General features: G+C 44.4%; 1 protein-coding gene across 1 annotated transcript in view; it reads right to left on the bottom strand.

Moving 5' to 3' along the window:
• Window positions 1–19,191, bottom strand: part of CSNK2A1 (casein kinase 2 alpha 1) — a 1,738,971-nt gene that overhangs the window by 1,378,597 nt on the left and 341,183 nt on the right. The window contains exon 3 of the mRNA XM_044090445.1: window positions 9,573–9,794. Within this exon, the coding sequence (XP_043946380.1) occupies window positions 9,573–9,673 (101 nt within the window). The 5' untranslated portion in view covers window positions 9,674–9,794. The remainder of the gene's footprint in view (window positions 1–9,572; window positions 9,795–19,191) is intronic.

Genomic DNA, 19,191 nt, shown 5'->3' with positions numbered 1-19,191 from the left:
GAAATTGGCAATTTAGTGCCCTCATAGCTAGTGTGGCTGAGGTGTAAACCTTTTTTCCCCACCTGTCTAGTGCTCTGGAATCCCTCTCAGAAGGTACAGGGTTTTTAGCCATAGAAGCCTTAGCCCCCTTGGGACCCTGGGAGATGGTCTCTGGGTCAGCTACAGGGCTTTTGTAAAGAAATTTGTGGGACTCAGGCACTCTATAGTATCTGTCAGGCTTAGCCGGAGCAGGAGGTAGAGAGTCTGGGTTCAAACTGGATTCTACGTAAACATCATCCACAATGTCCAAAACTGGTGGGATGGCAAGTGGTCTGTGTTGGGGGAGTAAAAGAAACTGAGCCTTTTCTTCGAGGCAGTAGTCCTGACCTTCCCAGTGAAAATGTTCCCTCAGTGTGTAAAGTTTCCCCAAAGGAGTAGTCTTCAGGAGGAGAAGCTGAGGGAATAGAATCCTCAGCATCAGAATCTTCATAAGGGGAGGAGTAATCTTGGTCCTCAGCGGAGTCTGAAGAAATGGACACTTGTTCAGAGGATGCATAATCTTCCTTTTGTCTAGGCCTTTTGTCAGGAGGGGGCTGGGAACCCCTGATTAAAGAAAACAAATCTTGAGCCATTTTGAGCATCTGTTTCTTAGGCATGGGGCCTTGAACAGGAGACTGAAGTGCATTCCTTTTAGATTTAGTAGGAGTCTGTCTTAGAAAACATTTTAATGGTGAGCGTAGTCTGTCTTAAAACGCCTTCAGAAACCGATGGCGTTTCTGTAGCAGTCTTTTGCAGCAATGTCATCGGTAAGGCCTGAACTAAATGGCTGCGTCGGCCTGGTGCATTCCGCCAAAATTTCCATAGCGGTCTCGGGTTCCAGATCTGCAGTAGTCAGGAGCTGCGTTGGAGCCTCACTGAGGACCGGAGTCCGGACCAGCCGAGGCCTCGGAATCTGGCTTAGGCCTGGGCTGTCTGTCCTTATCCTTGCGTTTTTTTGCGCACGCCGGTAGTCTGGTGCTCAGACGGCATGGTGTAGTTAAATTTCCTACCGAAGTAGTGTCGTGCGAAATCAAAGAGTCTTTTAATAGTACGCTTATTAAACATAGCACAAAAACGACTAGCAAGGTCATGGTGAGCCTAGGCAAGGTATGCAATAAGAATGAAAATCCTTATGAGGTATTTGCTTCCCACAAGAAATACAATTGTTAACTTTTTCTGACATCGGTCTGAGGCAAGAAAAGTTTCCCCCAACGGGGTACTTAGCTTTATAGAAGACTTCGGTCTGAAATTCGAATTCCAAAATCTCAGGAGTCGGCCAACCGGCACTTGCGAACTGCTTCTGCTTCGGGCACCGCGTGGCAAGAAAGACTGAAGAAAATGGCGTTGGTTGCATTATATACCCCTGGCGCACTGACGTCAGGGAAGAAGCGACAGCAACCTATGCCGGACCAAGACTTTGGAATTCCGGCCGACTGCGGGACCGCCTGACGATAGGATAACCCAAGTGTGATGACTGCAGCAGGGTAACACTATGAACATCGTATAGTTCTGGCGTTGAACAAAGCACAAAACAGACAGCGAGGGACTTCATGGTCTGGGCCTAAACAGGTGACTAAGAATTGAAATCTCAGTGTGGTATTTGCTTTCCACAGGCAAGACAATTGTTAACCTTTTCAGATATCTGTTTGAGCAAGAAAAAAGGATCCCCAATGAGGTACTTAGCTTTAAAAGACCTCAACTTCAATTTTAGAAACGAAAAACTCAGGTAGCGGCCGACGGGCACTCGTGCAAACTGCTTCTGCTTCGGGCTCCTTGGCACAAAAGACTGATGTAATGGTGTCAGCTGCAAGATTTTATACCACTGACGACCCAACGTCAGTCCTGGAGCAACAGCAACAGATGCAGAAATACTAAGCCTCTGGTATTCGGGCCAACTGAGTGTTACCCCTGGAAGGATAACCCAAGTGTGATGACTGCAACAGTGAAACACGAAGATCATTAAAAAAGTACAGTTGTGTACACTTACTATAAATGTTAGAGTGTATTCACTGTTGCAGTCATTACATTTGGGTAATTTGCTGGCAGGTTGCCCTCAGTCGGCCTGAATTCCAAAGTCTTGGGTCCTGCGTCGGTTGCGGTCTTCGCTTCCATGACGTCAGGTCGTCAGGGGTATAAAACATGCAGCAGACACCATTTTCTTTAGTTTTTCTTGCCCCCGATGTCAGATGCCCCCAAAAAGATAGCAATATTATTTATCTGTATCTATACACATGCATCAATATAAACTTTAACTTCATCTACAAGCAAATACACCACATAGGTTGTAGAAGATGGAGAAGGAAAGATAAACTGTAGAATGACAGGGGGATGGCGGGAGGGTAACCTGGACTGCAACAGTGAATACACTCGAACATCTACATTTATGGTAAGTGTACACAACTGTACTATGTTTAGTGTTTCACTGTTGCAGTCATTACATTTGGGTAGAATCCCAAAGCTACGGTTGGGAGGCTGGAGCTAAACAGCATTAGGTGCGGCTATAAGACCCTGCAGCACTGCAGTGGCAAAGCCTGCCCTGGACTTGAGAGGCAAATGGTAATGCTTTGTAAAGGTGTGAGCAGAACTCCAAGTAGCAGCCTCTAGAATGTCTTTGGTTGGTACTCCTCTGAGAAAGGCTGAAGTAGCTGCAGTTCTGGTGGAATGAGACCTAATGCCCTTGGGCACAGGTCTACCATGGTGCAAGTAGCAGAAACGGATGCAGTGGCTTATCCACTTTGAAATTGTCTGCTTTGAGATGGCCTTTCCTTCTGATCCTGCAGCAAATGACACTAGTAATTGCTCAGTTTTTCTTAGAGCTTTTATCCTGCTCAACATCCAAGGAATGCAGAATTCTCTCCTCTTTGTTCTGCGGATTTGGATAAAAAGTTGGCAGATGAATTGTTTGGTTAAGAGCCACACTGGAAACCACCTTAGGCATAAAAGTAGGATTTGTCCTCAGAGACACCCTGTCTGGGAAAAAATATGATAAAAGGCTCTACAGCCATGAGGGCTTGTAGCTCTGAAACTCTTTTTGCTGAAGTAATTCCTAGTAGCAGAGCTGTCTTCCATGATTAGAACTTTATATCAGCGGTAGCAGCTGGTTCAAATAGAGGCAGGGTGAGCTTTTCCAACACATAATTGAGGTCCCATGCAGGTAATGGTGATGATCTAGGAAGGCCTTAGGTTTTTGGTTCCTCTAAGATACTGCTTTAGTAAAAGGATGAGAAAAGATTGGTGGCTCTGTATTGTAATGAGCCGAAATGGCAGTGGCATGGATTTTGATGAGAAAGGTAGGCCCTTTGTCAAGCATCTCAGTTTAAGTATTGCAATATCTGAAGAATATGCGGTTCTGCTGTATCAGTTCCTTGTGCTTGATTCCAAGCATAGAATTCTCTTTTTGTCAGCATAAGATTTTCTAGTACTAGGCCTTCTGGTTTCCAAAATGACACCCATCACAGCTTTACTGAGAGGTGTCATTCGTATGATTACATGATTAGCCATGCTGCCAGGTTCAGAGTCTGTAGTTGATTGTGCAGGATCTGATTGTTTTGCTGGGACAGTAGTTGTGGTCTTGAGGCACGGTCCAAGCTGGGTATCGAGACAAGTTCTTTAGGATTTGGTACCAGTATTGGCGGGGCCAGTCCGGGGCAATTAATATCTTTGGCTTCTCTTGCCTGACTTTTAGGAGGACCTTGGGTAGAAGAGGCAGAGGGGGGGAGGCGTAAACTGTCAGGTTTTTCCAACTGAAGGATAGGGTGTCCACTTTCCATGCTTGTCTGTGATAAGTCCTTATGCAGAATTCTTTCAATTGATAACTTTGAGGAGAGGCAAATAGATCTATGTCTGAGCTCCTCCATTTCTCGGTTATCATGCTGAATACTTGTGGATTTAGTTTCCACTCCTGAGGATCCATAAGGTTTCTGCTTAAATCATCTGCCAGAGTGTTCTGTTTTCCTGGCAGGAATTGAGCTTGAAGATTTATTTGGTAGGTCAAGGCAGTGTCCCACAGTGCCATGGTTTATCTGCAAAGGGGTACAAGTGTGTGCCCCCTTGCTTGTTTATATACCACATGACTGTGGTGTTGTCCGTCTATCAGTAGTTGTCCTGGATGAAGTAAGTCCTTGAAGGCTGTTGGGGCATTTTGAACAGCTAGCATCTCTTTCTGGTTGATATGTAGATGCATTTGATTTGGTGCCCATATGCCCTGAATGCATCTTCCTGCCATGTGGCGCCTGTTAAAGTTTGGCTGGCAGGGGGTAGGGTGAAGGGCTGTCCCATGTTTTGGTGACTGGCCTTTGCCCACCATAGAAACTCCTGTTACAGGCAGGGGATGAGAGGAATCATTGCTTCCAGACTGTATGAATGCTGACTCCATAAACTTTTTAGGTACTATTGAAGTTTCCTCATATGCAGTCTTGCATATGGAATTAGTAGGATGCAGGATGCCATAAAGCCCAGAGCCTGCAGAATGTGTCTTGCAAAAGACTGGGTTTTTGTTGCCATCAGTTTGAAGTAAGTAGTCAGTTGCCTTTGTCTGGTGTGAGGTAAGCCATCTGGGCAGTTGTATGAAAGCTTGCACCCAGGAATGTTATCTTTTGAGAGGGTACCAGTTGTGATTTCTTTTCGTTTGTGTACCCTAGACACGCTAGAAGCCTTTTCACAAACACCAGATGTCGTAAAAGAGTATCTTTGTTCTCTGCTTGAATGAGACAGTAGTCCAAGTAAGGATATATTTGAATACTTCTTTGTCTGCAAAATGCAATTACTGGTGCCAGGCACTTTGTAAAGACCCTGGGCGCAGTAGATAAGCCAAAGGGCAGCGCAGAGAATTGGTAATGCATTAAGCCAGTCTCGATTCTGAGGTATCTTCTGCACGACTGTCTTATTGGAACATGCAGGTATGCTTCTTTTAATTCTAAAGTCACCAGCCAAGCATTCTTGCCCAGCATGGGCAGAAGCTGTTGCAAAGTGAGCATTTAGAATTTTGGAATGTCCAGATACGTGTTCAAAAATCGATAAATCCAGTATTGGCTGCCAGGCCTTCTCCTTTCTGGGTACCAAGAACAGTAGAGTAAAAACCTTGTCCTTTTTCCTGTGCTGGTACTGTCTGAATGGCCCCCATATCCATGAGGGACGTAACCTGTTGCTGTGCCTCTGCCCACTGTTTTTTTGGCAGGTCTGGCCAACCATTTGTCATTGGCAGTGTGGAAATGGAATCTGTATCACTGTGATACGATGTTCAGTACCCACTTGTTCTGGGTTAATTGCCAATTTTGAGCAAAAAGTGCTAATTTTCCTGCTATGGGTGCTGCCAACAGATAAGTGCTTGCTGTAAGCAGAGGGAAGTCATTGGGATTGCTTTCTGTAGGTTTGTGCTTTATCTCCTCCAGTTTTGGAGGGGGATGCGCCCCACTGCTTTGACCCGTATGAGTCTTGAGCCTGGTACCTGGGAGCCCTTAGGGCGTCTGGATCTGCCCCTTTGAGCTCGGTCTGACACAGGAAAGGACCGATTTTCTGTAGCCCAGTGTCTACTGAATCTAGGTGGCTGCACTTGTAAGAAATCTTTAACAGTTTGCATAGACTTAGCTTGGTCTTCCATTTTGTTTAATATCTCTTCTGCCTTAATACCAAGCAGAGAATCATGCTGTAAAGGTGCATCTAGCAATTTAGCTTTAACGTGATCAGGCAAATTTTGTTCCTTTAACCAGGCATGCCTCCTAATCACAGACCCAGTAACTGCAGCCCTGCAGGAGGCCTCTAAAGAATCAAAACCACATTGCAAAGTATGCTTTCCAACTTGTTCAGCTGCTTGCAATAATTCCTGGAATTCCTTTTTTTCTACACATTCTGAAATTATCATCATTTTCTGTTTCAGCAATCCCATAACATGTTGCTGGTACTTAAGCATATGAAATTGACAGTTTAAGGCCCTAAGTGCCAAGGTTGCGGATGTATAAACCTTTTTTTCCCCATCTGTCCAGCGCCCTTGAATCTCTGTCGGAGGGGGGTAGGGTTTTTTGCTGTTGAGGCCTTAACTCCCTTTGGACCCTGTGAAATAGTTTCAGGATCAGCAGGAGGGTTTCTAAAAAAAAATGTATGAGAGTCAGGGACCCTGTAATACCTCTCAGGCTTACTGGGAGCCGGAGGTAGAGAGCCAGAGGTCAGGCTTAACTCTGAAAAAACATCATCCACAATGTCTAACACAGGGGGAATGGCTAAAGGCCTGTGCTGAGGGAGAAGGATGAAATCCCGGAGCCTCTTTTTTGATTCTGAGAAGTCCCGACTCTCCCAGTGAAAATGTTCCCTCAAAGTATGCAAGGTTTCTCCAAATGAATAATCCTCAGAAGGCGATGTAGATGGAATAGACTCTTCAGCATCAGAATCCTCATAGGGAGATGAAGATAATTCCTGATCAGAAGAAATAGAAACCTGATATGAAGATTCATAGTCAGTGTCTTGCCTAGGCCTCTTATCTGGAGGGGCATGGGAAACCCTGATCAAGGTAATAAGGTCTTCAGCCATTTTGATCTTTTTTAGGCAGTGGCCTGTGCACGTGGCTTGGGCATCTTTTTTTTTTTTTATTTTTGAAGGAGTCTTTGCCTTTGGTTTTGCAGCTTTCGTCGGTTTAACAAAAATGTTGAGGTCTGAATACACCCTCAGAAGCCGGGTGCCTGCTCAGCGGCTTCAGACTCATCCGAGGGAGATACATCCATCGGTCCAATACCTTGAGTATCTTGCGGTATGCCGGACTCCACATGGGTGTCGCTAGAGGCCTGCGACTCGAAGGTAGCGGGTAACAGGGGCTGCGAAAGCACCTCACTGAGTACCGGAGACTGGCTTAGGAGAAGCTTCGTCGCTGGTTTTGTATCTCTACTGCCTTTCTCTATCCTTTTCTTTGCGTTTTTTATGTACTCCTGATTGCTATCAGACAACATCTCTGGGTAGTTAAATCTGTTTCCAAAATACTTGGATGCAAAAATGTACCGACGCTTAGTGCGTTGGTTAAATCTAGCACAAAACCGACAGCCAGGCACGTTGTGATCAGGGCCTAGGCAAGGAATACAGTACAAATGGAAATCCTTATGAGGTATTTGCTTCCCACAAGTAATACTATTAACTTTTTCTGACATCGGTAAAAAACAAGAAAAAAGTTTTCCCCAACGGGGTACTTAGCTTTATTGAAGACTTCGGTTCCAAAACTCAAACGTGAATATTTCAGTAGTCAGCCGTCCGGCACTTGCGAAATGCTTCTGCTTCGGGCACCGCGCAAGACTAAAGAAAAAAATGGCGTCTGCTGCATGTTTTATACTCCTGATGACCTGACGTCATGGAAGAGAAGACAGCAACCGACGCAGGACTGAAGACTTTGGAATTCAGTCCGACTGAGGGCAACCTGCCAGCAGATTACCCAAATGTAATGACTGCAATAGTAAAACACGAAGAACACCCTCTATTGCATGCCACTGACATGCTCTGTGACGAATATTTGTGAGCCTGGATCATCTCTAGTAAGCGTAAAGCAATATCCAATTTGGGAAAACATGCAGCATGCTCGTGTACAGTAAGCTTTGCTGAGATGTGCAGCTCCAGTAATGCCATACCTTTATACACAGATTAAAATTGAATCCCAAACACCATTAACCACAGAACCAAACCCCTTTAATACTTGTACAGTCATTTACTGAACACTGGAAAAGAACCTTGCACAGTAAACCTTAACCCAAACAGCTGCATTTTTACGTAACCCTATGGTAAAGGAAGACCAAGAAAACCATCAAACTGTATACAATCTACACATACATCTGGAACACCAATGTCCAATTAGCATTTTCTTTAACACAATTGTATCCCTATAAAAAAGCTAGTCTGTTTCCTCAGCATCTTCTGAAAGACTAGTACGAGCTCCGAATTGTAATGCTTTAGCAAAGCTAAGGTTACTTTAAAAAAATTGAAACATCTAGGTTTTCTTCTACTGGTCATGCGTTATCCACAGGAATCTAAACATGGTGTTTCAATTTCAAGACAAATGAAGGGACCTACACACAGTTAGCAATACATCACTTACTCACAACCTAACAGTTGTAGAATCAGTCATATTTCTATTATGCTACTTAAAGTCCAACATTTTTTGAAGGCAAAAAAGCACAACATCTCATGGACAATAAATGCTACTTGCACAAACAGCGATGTTGTTCAATAAAATCTGTTTTTACAGTGAAAACAATCAATGAACAGTAAATGCAACAATATAATGCAAAACATAATCCAGACTTTTTTCTCTACATTTTTGTAAATAAATTTTCATTATCTTGAAAAGCATAAGAGACACTGACACACAATAGTACCAAAAGTACTGTTCTACCAGACGTGCACTTTAATATATGGCAGGCAATTCCATTCTAAGCACTTGTTTAAGCTACTTAAACTTGAAAATAGATACACATGGACAATTATCAGTGCAAACCACACTCAACAGCTCTCAAACTGTAGAACTTGCAGTGCAAATGCTAGACATTTTTATTCAGCATCTAATATTTCAAATGACAGTTCAACAGTTTTTTTAGTTACCTTAAAGTTATTTGCATTTGTCAGTATTAGTGAAAATATGAAAATACTGCACTTTCATCATGCTAAACTTGCAACATCGCCAGTCTAGTGCGTTATACATACAGTGAATGTATTTTTCACTCACCGTGTAATTTCACACTAGGCCTCTCAAGAAAAGTAGCAAACCCAGTTATGAAAATAATGTAAATATTAAAATATTCACAGTAAGTGAAGAATGAACATTTCTATGGCACTGCAACTCAGACGAGTCTTAGAATTTTCTTCCTCACAACTAATCTATTCATCTTTGTGCATAATGTCAGCTGCTAAATCACTTGAAAAAGGAAGTCAGCTCCTAAAGATGTCATGACATCATAAAGAGCTATAGGCATCAAAAGTAAGTATACCAAAAGGCACTACAGCTGTGATTAAGTTTTACACAACAAGGTATACAATTCTTTGTTGGAATATTATAATTAACTCTGGTACTTCAAGACTACCAACTTTGCTCTACATCATCATTGGCCATCTTCAGACACTGTTGATTTCCCCCATCAGATTTTATACTTCATTTTTACCACTAGTACTTCCAATTTCTGTTACACCATAAATAAATGAACCAAACATTCTATGACAAAATCAGAGAGTAAAGCTCTGCTCTAAATGTGGATGGGTTGAAACACACGAGATTAATATAAACAAACTGAGAAGTGACAAGCAGGTGGGAGGCTTTAAGAAACCCGGTAAAGAAAAAAGTAAAATTTAATGTACAGCTTCTTAAAATAACTTATACAACACTCTTGAAATCAAATCTAAATTAAATTAAATTAAATTATTGACAGATTCCAATAAGGTAACCTGACACTTCATATATTTTCACAAGACAGTAGAGTAGAACAGAGGACTGTAGCATTTGTCACCCTAGGTTTCTAGAAACTAGCAGCAGGTCCTCCTTTCATGATCAGGAAAGTACACACAAACCAGGAGTAGCAGTAGTGCTGACTCACCCCCATTCTACAACATGTGATTCGTAGTCCCAATACTCTCGGGGTCTGTGTGTGTTTACTTCTGTGTAAACTCTGGCCCTGCTTGGCACGGGTCCTGACATATCGGACAGGGTGACTTCAGTAGCCGATTGTGCTGAAGGAGATGAAGGCAGTTAGATGGCAGACACAGGCTTAAAATTTTGTTCAGCAGAGGTGATGTCAGCTAATTCTTTTGATAGTCAGCTGAAACAACAATAGTCCATGAAATATAATTAGCATATAAAGGACTCAAATAGCATTTCACATTCTAATACATGTCATAAAAATCAGAACATAGTAAGGTAAAGACAGTAAACATTAACCCATATGAACACTTGAAAAGTACAGTTGTGTACACTTACCATAAATGTAGATGTTAAAAGTGTATTCACTGCTGCAGTTATCACATTTGGGTTATCCCTGCCAGGGTAACCCTCAGCTGGCCCAAATACCAGAGGCTTAGTATTTCTTTGTTTGCTGTCGCTTGAGGACGGACGTCAGGTCATCAGTTGTATAAAGTAAGGCAGCTGACACCATTACAACAGTTTTTCTTGCCCTAACCTGTCAGGAGCCCCCAAGGTAGGAGGCCAGGCTCTGGTGGAATAAACCCCACCAGTGGAAAATAAATACCAATATGTCCCTTGTAAGGCAAGGAGAACAATTTAGAAAGGCAATAAAAGGAGAAAGAGAAGGGGGGGGGGTGGAGGGAGGGAAACCAGGACTGCAACAGTGAATACACTAGTGTACACAACTGCACTGTCCTTCGTGTTTCACTGTTGCAGTCATCACATTTGGGTTTATTCGTCTGACGGAGTTTTGTTTGACTGGCAGGAATTGAGCTTGCAGATGAATATATATGTCCAGGGCCGTCTTCCACAGGGCCATGGCTAGCCTGCAGAGTGGGTTCCCCCTGCTTGTTTATGTACCACATAACTGTGGTGTCTGTTTTTATTAGCAGCGGCCCTGGTGAGAGTAGGGATCTGAAAGCTGTCAGAGCGTGCTGAACAGCTAGCATCTCTTTTTGGTTGATGTGCAGATGAATTTGACTTGGGCTCAGAGTAGCCCTGAATGCACTTGTCGTCCAGATGTGCCCCCCCAGGCACAGTCTGATGCGTCTGTGGTTAGGGTCTAGGCGGCGTGGGGTTGAGTAAAGGGAAGTCACTTGTTGTGGTTGCATGCTGCTGCCCACCAAAGAAACTCTGTCCTTAGACAAGGTATGATAGGCAAGACTGTTTCCAGGTCCAGAGAATGTTGGCACCAAAGACTTAAGTACCACTGAAGTTTCCTCATATGCAGTCTGGCATATGGAATTAGTAGAATACAAGAGGCCATGAACCCTAGGGCCTGCAGGATTTTCCTTGAAGATAGCTGGGTTCTGGTGGCCATTTGAGTGAAGTAGCCTGTCAAGATAGGCTTGTTTTTCTGGAGTAAGGAATGCCATCTGGGATGCTGTGCCCAAGCTTGCTCCCAGGAATACAATCTTGACTGGGGACTAGTCTTGAATTCTTTTCGTGGATAGTGTACCCTAGGGGAGGTTAGAAGGTTCTTTACAAAGGTCAGGTGCTGCAACAGCTTTTCTGACTGTCTGAATCAGGCAATCGTCCAAGTATGGGTAAATCTGAATCTTTGTCTGCAATAGGCAATGGCTGGAGCCAGGCATTTTGTGAAGACTCTGGGAGTAGTGGATAAGCCAAAGGGAAGTGCAGAGAACTGATGATGCATAGATCCTGCCCTGAAACGTAGGTATTTCCTGCACGGGTCCTTGATAGGAATGTGCAGATAGGCTTCTTTTAGGTCTAGGGTGGCTAACCAGGCATCTTTGGACAGCATAGTAAGAAGCTGCTGAAGGGTGAGCAATTTGAATTTAGGTACCACCAGGAAGGTGTTCAGAATGGAAAGATCCAGGATTGGACTCAAGTGCCCTTTTTTCTGGGTACCAGGAAAAGTCTGGAATAAAACCCTTGACCTATCTGTTCTGCAGGAACAGGTTGAATTGCCCTTGTGGAGAGCAGGGATTGAACTTGTTTTTTTGCCTCTGCCCAATGGTTTGCAGGAAGGTCTGGGAACCCTTTTGGGGTTGGCAGTGAGTGAAGAAAAATTTGTACCCCTGGGATACAATGTTGAGGACCCATCGGTCTTTGGTGATGGAGGTCCAGTTTTTTGCATGATGGGCAAGTTTTCCTCCAAGGGGCACTATCAATTGGGCAGAGGTGAGGAGTGGAGCTGAGAAGTCCCTGTGAATTATTTCCATAAGTGGGTGGCTTAGCACTCCCTGTTTTAGAAGTGGAGGCACGCCATTGCTTAGATCTCTGCATACCCTGAGACTAATATGGGGTGTCTCCTTCCCTTGGGTCTAGTTTGAGATGGCCTTGAAGGGGCTGGAAAGGACCAATGTTTTGAGAGGCAATGCCTACTGAATCTTGGAGGCTGCACTTGCAAAAAATCTTTGAGTGTCTGCATAGACTTCGCTTTTTCTGCCATCTTGTTTAGAACCTCTTCTGCTTTGGTGCCAAACAGATAGTCCTTGTTCAAAGGAGAGACTAATGAATTTGATTTGACATGGGCTGGCAAGGTCTGCTCCTTAAGCCAAGCATGCCTTCTCAGTACAGAACCAGTGACTGCTGCCCTGCAAGATGCTTCTAGGGCATCAAAGCCAGACTGCAAGGTATGCTTGCTGACTTGGCTTGCAGAATGCATAAGCTCCTGTAATTCTTTGTTTTCTGCACAGTCTGTAAAAGGTAGCTAACTTTTGCTTAAGTTCCATAATATGTTGCTGGTATTTCTGCATGTGAAACTGGCAATTCAAAGCCCTAATGGCAAGAGTTGCAGAGGCGTAAACTTTTATTTACCCAATCTGTCTAAAGCTCGGAAATCCCTGTCCAAAGGGGTGGGATTCTTAGCGGTGGTTTCTTTTATACCTTTAAGGCCCCTGGGAAACTACCTCCGGCTCATCAGTAGGATTTTTGAAAAGAAATTTATGAGAGTCAGGGACTCTGTAGTACCAGTCTGGTTTCCTTGGAGCATGGGGTAAAGTATCAGGAATTAGACTGGACTTCATAAAGATATCATCCACAACATCCAGAACTGGAGGGATTGCTAAAGGTCTATGTTGTGGCAAATCTAAAAATTCTCGAGTCTCTTTTTGGACAGAGGATAATCCTGGCATTCCCAGTGGAAAGTAAGTAGGGTTTCACCAAATGAAAAATCCTCTGGAGGGAAGCAGAGGGAGTGGAGTCCTCTGCATCTGAATCCTCATAAGCAGATAAAGGCATGTCTTCATATTCAGAAACCTCAGAGTCGGACTCTTATTCTGTTAAAGCTGATGGGGACAGGTCTCTTCCTCTTAGCAGGGGAAGGCCGACTTCCCCTAATCAGCATAATCAGGTCTGCCATTTTAAGCATTTGATGTTGTGGTAGAGAAGCAGGTGCTTGAGTTTGGGTAGTCAGTTTTTTAGGTGTGGCTCGTACTCTTGGACTTAGAAACTCAATAGTTTTAGACAGAACTGAAGACGTGAAAGTAGTCTGTTTAGGTCAAATATCTGTAATGCGAAGAACTTCTTTGGACGCCAGTGCCTGCACAGCAGCTCTGGACCCATCCAAGGTAGAGACATCCGCAGGTTCCGTAGTAAATAAATAAATAAAAGAGTCTTGTGGGATACCGGACTCAAACGGGACTCGGTAGAGGCCTGCAAATCCACTGAAGCAGGCATCAGGGACTGCAAAAGCACCTCACTGAGTACCGGCGAACTGACAACTAGCTTAATGGAAGCATCATAGCAGTTTTGGACCCATGCAGTCTCTGTCTTTATCCTTATGTTTTTTTGGAAGATCGGTAGTCGGATGGCTTACCAAAGCCATTTCAGAATACGGAGATAGAGAGCAAAGGTATTTAGTGACAATAAGGGCCAGACGATGAATAGTTCAGGTGTTAAAGCACAAAACAGACAGTGAGGTATGTCGCGGTCTGGGCCTAAACAGGTGACGCAGTAAGAATGGAAATCTCGGCATGGTATTTGCTTTCCACAGGCAAGACAATTGTTAACTTTTTCTGACATCGGTTGGAGGTAGAAAAAAGGATCCCCAATGGGGTACTTAGCTTTAGAAGACTTCAGGATGATTAAATTCAGGTTGATTAAATTCAGAAAAGAAAGTAGTATCCAACCGGCACTCGTGTGAACTGCTTCTGGTTCGGGATCCTCAGCAAGAAAGTGATGTAATGGCGTCGGATGCCTGTTTTTATACCCCAGACAGCCTGATGTCAGTCCTGAAGGGACAGCAGCAGACGCAGAAATACTAAGTCTCTGGCATTTGGGCCGACCTACAGGCAGATAACCCAAGTGTGATAACTGCAACAGTGAAACACGAAGAACATCCATGCTTATACAAATGCTGGCGGGGAGACGGAGTATTATTGATAAGAGGAGGAGCTTGGAGTTCACATCCATAGCTGGAAAATGTGTCTGTGTCTGATCCAATGTGAATCCCAGACCTACAGGTTGAAGACCAAATAAAGTAAACTACTTCAAATCACACAAACAGAACCAGAGGAAAGTGCACAGAGGATCCTGGTTTCGAGAGGCGACCAGACAGAATCTTTTCCATTTGGACAAATACGACTTCCAGGTAGTGGGGTTCCAGGCCTCGTGCAGGACCCAAAGCAAGTCCTCAGAAAACTTGTGCCTAAAAGGGGTCAAAACCCTATCATCAACAGTGTCGAACAATGAACAAGTGAGGATGGATAACAGTCCCCCTTGTCTTATGTGAAAAGTTCCACCCGGTGATATAACCTGTGGCGACTGCCCCTGTCCAAGGGAGAAAGAAAGGGGAATCAATGCTGTCTGGGCTAAAATGGAGTTAACAAGATTCTGTGGGGCAGTCTTGCCTGACCTTCCAAGACTCTTCAAAGCAGGGGAAGGGGAGGGAATGTGTAAAGAAATATCCCTTTCCAAGGAAAAGACAGACCGTCCACTTTCCAAGCCAGAGGATTTGGGACTCTGGAACAGTTTAACGGACATTGTTCAGAGTGGTGGCAGAAAGATCTACCCAAGGAATATCCCAACCAATGGATTACCCATTCATGAGCTTGTGTGCTGTACCTGCTTAGAGTTTGCCACTAGACTGTGTTCAGAAGGAATGTAAACTGCCTGAAGTGTCATTTGAAACTGAGCAGCTAGACCCCAGACCTAAAGAGCTAGCCTGCAAAGAGATCTCCTATACTCCCTTGCTTGTTGACCAACCACATCACTATGGTGTTATCTGTGAAAATGTTGAGGGGTTTGGGATGAAAGTGGCAGAAGCAGGGCTTTCATCTCCTTTACACTGATGTGGTCTGACCTATGATGCAAGAACTAGAGACCCTGAACCTTGAGACAGCCAAAGGAGACCCCCGATTCCCTGTCTGAGGCATCTATAAACAGCTCTTGAGTTAGGGCTGGTGCCTGGAAAGGAAGCCCAGGGGGGAGATGCATATACGTGCACGAGAGAGATGATATATATTTGAGTACGAGTGGATAAATTCACTACTGAAGCTTGAGAAAAAGGAGGAAGGGGACTGGGAAGTCCTGGGGTGGCACTGCCAGAAAGTACAGTTGTGTACACCTACCATAAATGTAGATGTTCGAGTGTCTTCACTGTTGCAGTCATAACTGTTGGGTGCTCCTGCCGGCAGGCAGCCCGAGGTCGGCCAGAATCCCAAAGTCTGGGTCCGGCGTCGGCTGTATAGGCTAGTACCCTGACGTCAGTACGCTCTGGTACATAGCCCTCAGCCGACGCCATCTTCTCCAGCCTTTCTTGCCCCAGATGTCAGAAGCCCCCAATAAACCAAAAATGAATCCAACAAGGAAACACAAATACACCACAAAAAAGGAAAAGAGGGGATAGGAGGGAGGGAAACCCCGACTGCAACAGTGAAGACACTCGAACATCTACATTTATGGTAGGTGTACACAACTGTACTATGTTCTTCGTGTTTCACTGTTGCAGTCATAACTGTAGGGTGGAATCCCAAAGCAGTGTAAAAGGGGAGGAGGCTTTAGATAGAAGAAGGGGAGGCAAGAATACCCTGCAAGACAGCAGAGGCAAAGCCTGCCCTGGACTTAGAAAACAAGGGGAGATTGTAGTGCTTGGAAAAAGTATGCACAGAACTCCAAGTGGCAGCTTCAAAGATATCCTTGGTAGGGACTCCTCTGAGGAAAGCTGTAGAAGTGGCAGCTGCTCTAGTAGAGTGACTTCTAATGGTACCTGGAAACTGTTTCCCATGATGAGTGTAACAAAATCTGATTCCATAAGCAATCCATTTGGAAACAGTTTGTTTAGAAATAGGTTTTCCAAGAGAACTGGAGGCAAAGGAAACAAACAATTGGTTAGACTTTCTGAAATCTTTAGTCTTGTCCAGGTAAAATCGTAACTGTCTGTGCACATCTAATGAATGCAAAATCCTTTCCCCTTTGTTTTGAGGATTTGGAAGTAGGAAGGTGAATTGTCTGATTCAAAGCCACTTTCGAAATCACTTTAGGCATGAAAGTAGGACTGGTCCTCAAGGATACTCTGTCCTGATGGAAAATAAGGTATGGTTCCACAGCCATGAGAGCTTGCAACTCTGAGACCCTTCTGGCAGAGGTCAATGCTAACAAAAGAACAGTCTTCCAGGATAGAAAGATATAATATCTGAAGATGCAGCAGGCTCAAAAGGAGGCAAAGTAAGTTTTTCTAAAACATAATTAAGATCCCAGGCAGGGACAGGAGGGGTCCTTTGAGGCCGCAAATTTTTAGCCCCTCTCAAGAACTGCTTCACCAAGGGATGAGAAAAAACAGGAGGATCAGAACTGAAATGTGCAGAGATAGCAGAAGCATGAATCTTAATGGAAGAAAAGGAAAGTCCTTTAGATAAAAGTTCCGAAAGGTAAAGCAAAATAGAAGAGAGATCAGGTACCTGAGGATCAGAACCTCGGTCCTGCATCCAAATAGAAAACCTCTTCCATTTCGAGGCATAGGATTTCCTAGTGCTAGGCCGTCTAGCTTCCAAAAGAACATCCAAAACTTGTTTGGGAAGACTAGATGGAATCAAACTCCTTTGAAGAGCCAAGCTGCCAGGCAAAGGGTCTTGAGATTGGAATGTAGTAACTGACCCTGATGCTGGGACAGAGGCGAAGGGTTCAGTGGGAGAATCCAAAAAGGCCCCGAGAACAGGAGCTTTAAAGTTGGATACCAAAACTGTCGAGGCCAATTTGGAGCAATCAAGATGAGGAACCTGGGCTTGTCCTGTTTTATTTTCAGTAATACCCGAGGTAGTAGAGGAAGAGGAGGGAAGGCATATGCTGAAAGGCTTCTCCAACTGAAGGACAGGGCATCCACTCTCCAAGCTGCTTTGTGGAAGGACCTGGTGCAAAAGCGAGGCAGCTGATGATTGAGATGGGATGCAAACAGATCTATCTGGGGACATCCCCAAACTGCAGTAATCCTGTTGAACAAGTTGGTGTCTAGCATCCATTCGTGAGGATCTGAAATGTTTCTGCTCAGGCTGTCTGCCAAGAGATTGTTTCCCTGGAATGAATTGAGCCTGGAGATGCAGATTCAAATTTAGAGCTGTATCCCATAAACCCATAGCTAGTCTGCAAAGGGGGTATGAATGAGAGCCCCCCTGCTTGTTGATGTACCACATGACCGTGGTGTTGTCGGTGCAAATTAGCAGAGGGCCTGGTTGTAGAAGATTCTTGAAGGCTAGAAGGGCGTTTTGGACTGCCAACATTTCCTTCAGATTGATGTGCCAGTGAAGATGGTCCTTTGTCCAGGTTCCCTGCTGGCAATTGTCTAGAAAGTGTGCTCCCCAAGCATAATCCGAGGCGTCCGTGGTTAGGATTTGAGTAGGTTGAGGAAGACGAAAAGGTTTTCCTTCGTTTGAAGTGCATGCCCTGGACCACCAGAGGAACTCCTTCTGAAGGCAGGGGATTAGAGGAATCACAATATCCAGATCGTGGTAATGCTGTGACCATACACTTTTCAGATACCATTGAAGCTTGCTCATGTGAAGCCTTGCGTTTGGAATCAACAGAATGCAGGAAGCCATGTAGCCCAGAGCCTGCAGGAATTTCCTTGCAGTGAGCTGAGATAGAGTTGCCAAGGTGTTGAAAGTAGAAGCCAGCTGAATTTGTTTTTCTGGAGTGAGGAAGGCCCTTTGTAAGGTTGTATTTAAGAGGGCTCCCAAGAATACCATTTGTTGAGAAGGGATCAAATGTGACTTTTTTATGTTCACTGAGAATCCCAGTAGGAGGAGAAGACGTTGAACAAAGTCCAGATGTTGAAGCAGAAGATCTTTGCTGTCTGCCTGAATAAGGCAGTCGTCCAAATAGGGGTAAATCTGGATCCCCTGAAGTCTGCAGTAAGCCACTACTGGTGCCAGGCACTTGGTGAAGACTCTGGGCAGTAGATAAACCAAAGGGCAGAACAGAGAATTGAAAGTGCCTCGAACCTGCCTTGAACCTGAGGAATTTCCTGCGTTCTTGTCTGATGGGAATATGTAAATAGGCTTCCTTTAAGTCCAATGTCACCATCCAGGCGTCTTGAGAGAGCATTGGAATTAGCTGTTGCAGTGTAAGCATCTTGAACTTTGGAATTTCCAATAAAGTGTTTAACACAGAAAGGTCCAGAATAGGTCTCCAAGAGTTTTGTTTTCTGGGAACCAGAAACAGCCTTGAATAAAACCCTTTTCCCATTTCCGAGAGTGGAACAGGCTCTATGGCTCTCATGGCCAGAAGAGCATCCACTTGAGTTAAGGCCTCTGACCATTGAAGTTTTGGCAGATCTGGCCAACCGTGAGTCCTTGGCAAAGTGTGAAAGTGGAATTTGCAACCTTTTAAAATCACGTCCAATACCCATCTGTCCTGGGTAATACGAGTCCAATTTCTGTAAAAAAAAGAGACAGTTTTCCTCCGAGAGGGGCATCCAGGTGAAGGGGTCCTGAAGCCCAACCGAGAGAGTCATTGAGTTTGCTTTCTTTGAGATTGGGATCTGTCTTCTTCTTCCCTTCTAGGTGAAGAAGCAGTCCATTGTCTAGATCTGTAAGAGGCCTGGCCTTGACCACGACCTCTGGAGCGCCTATATCTTCCCCTTTGAGGCCTGTCAGACGTGGGAAAGGACCAATTTTTAGAGGGACAATTCCTGGAAAATCTAGGAGGCTGAACTTGCAAGAAATCTTTTACAGTCTGCATAGACTTTGCCTTTTCCTCCATCTTTTTAATAACTTCCTCAGCCTTAGATCCAAAAAGAACATCTTGTTGAACAGGGGCATCTAATAACTTAGCCTTAACCTGTTCAGGCAAACTTTGTTCACGAAGCCAGGCATGTCTCCTAATAACAGTACCAGAGGCAGCAGCCCTGCAAGAAGCATCCAAAGCATCAAAACCACAATGTAAGCTATGCTTGTTAACCTGTTCAGTAGCATGCAAAACATCCTGAAGTTCCTTATCCTCTGCACAAGCAGGAAGGGAAGCAAGCTTTTGCTTTAAAACAGACAAAAGAAATTGCTGATATTTAAACATATGAAACTGGCAATTTAAAGCCCTTACAGACAGGGTAGCAGAAGTATATACCTTTTTCCCCACCT

Source organism: Protopterus annectens, chromosome 12.part0 (genome assembly GCF_019279795.1).
Source record: "Protopterus annectens isolate FY-2018-M chromosome 12.part0, PAN1.0, whole genome shotgun sequence".
NCBI lineage: Eukaryota > Metazoa > Chordata > Ceratodontiformes > Protopteridae > Protopterus > Protopterus annectens.
The sequence above is the reverse complement of the archived record's forward strand: the minus strand, read 5'-3'. Positions and strand labels throughout refer to the sequence as shown.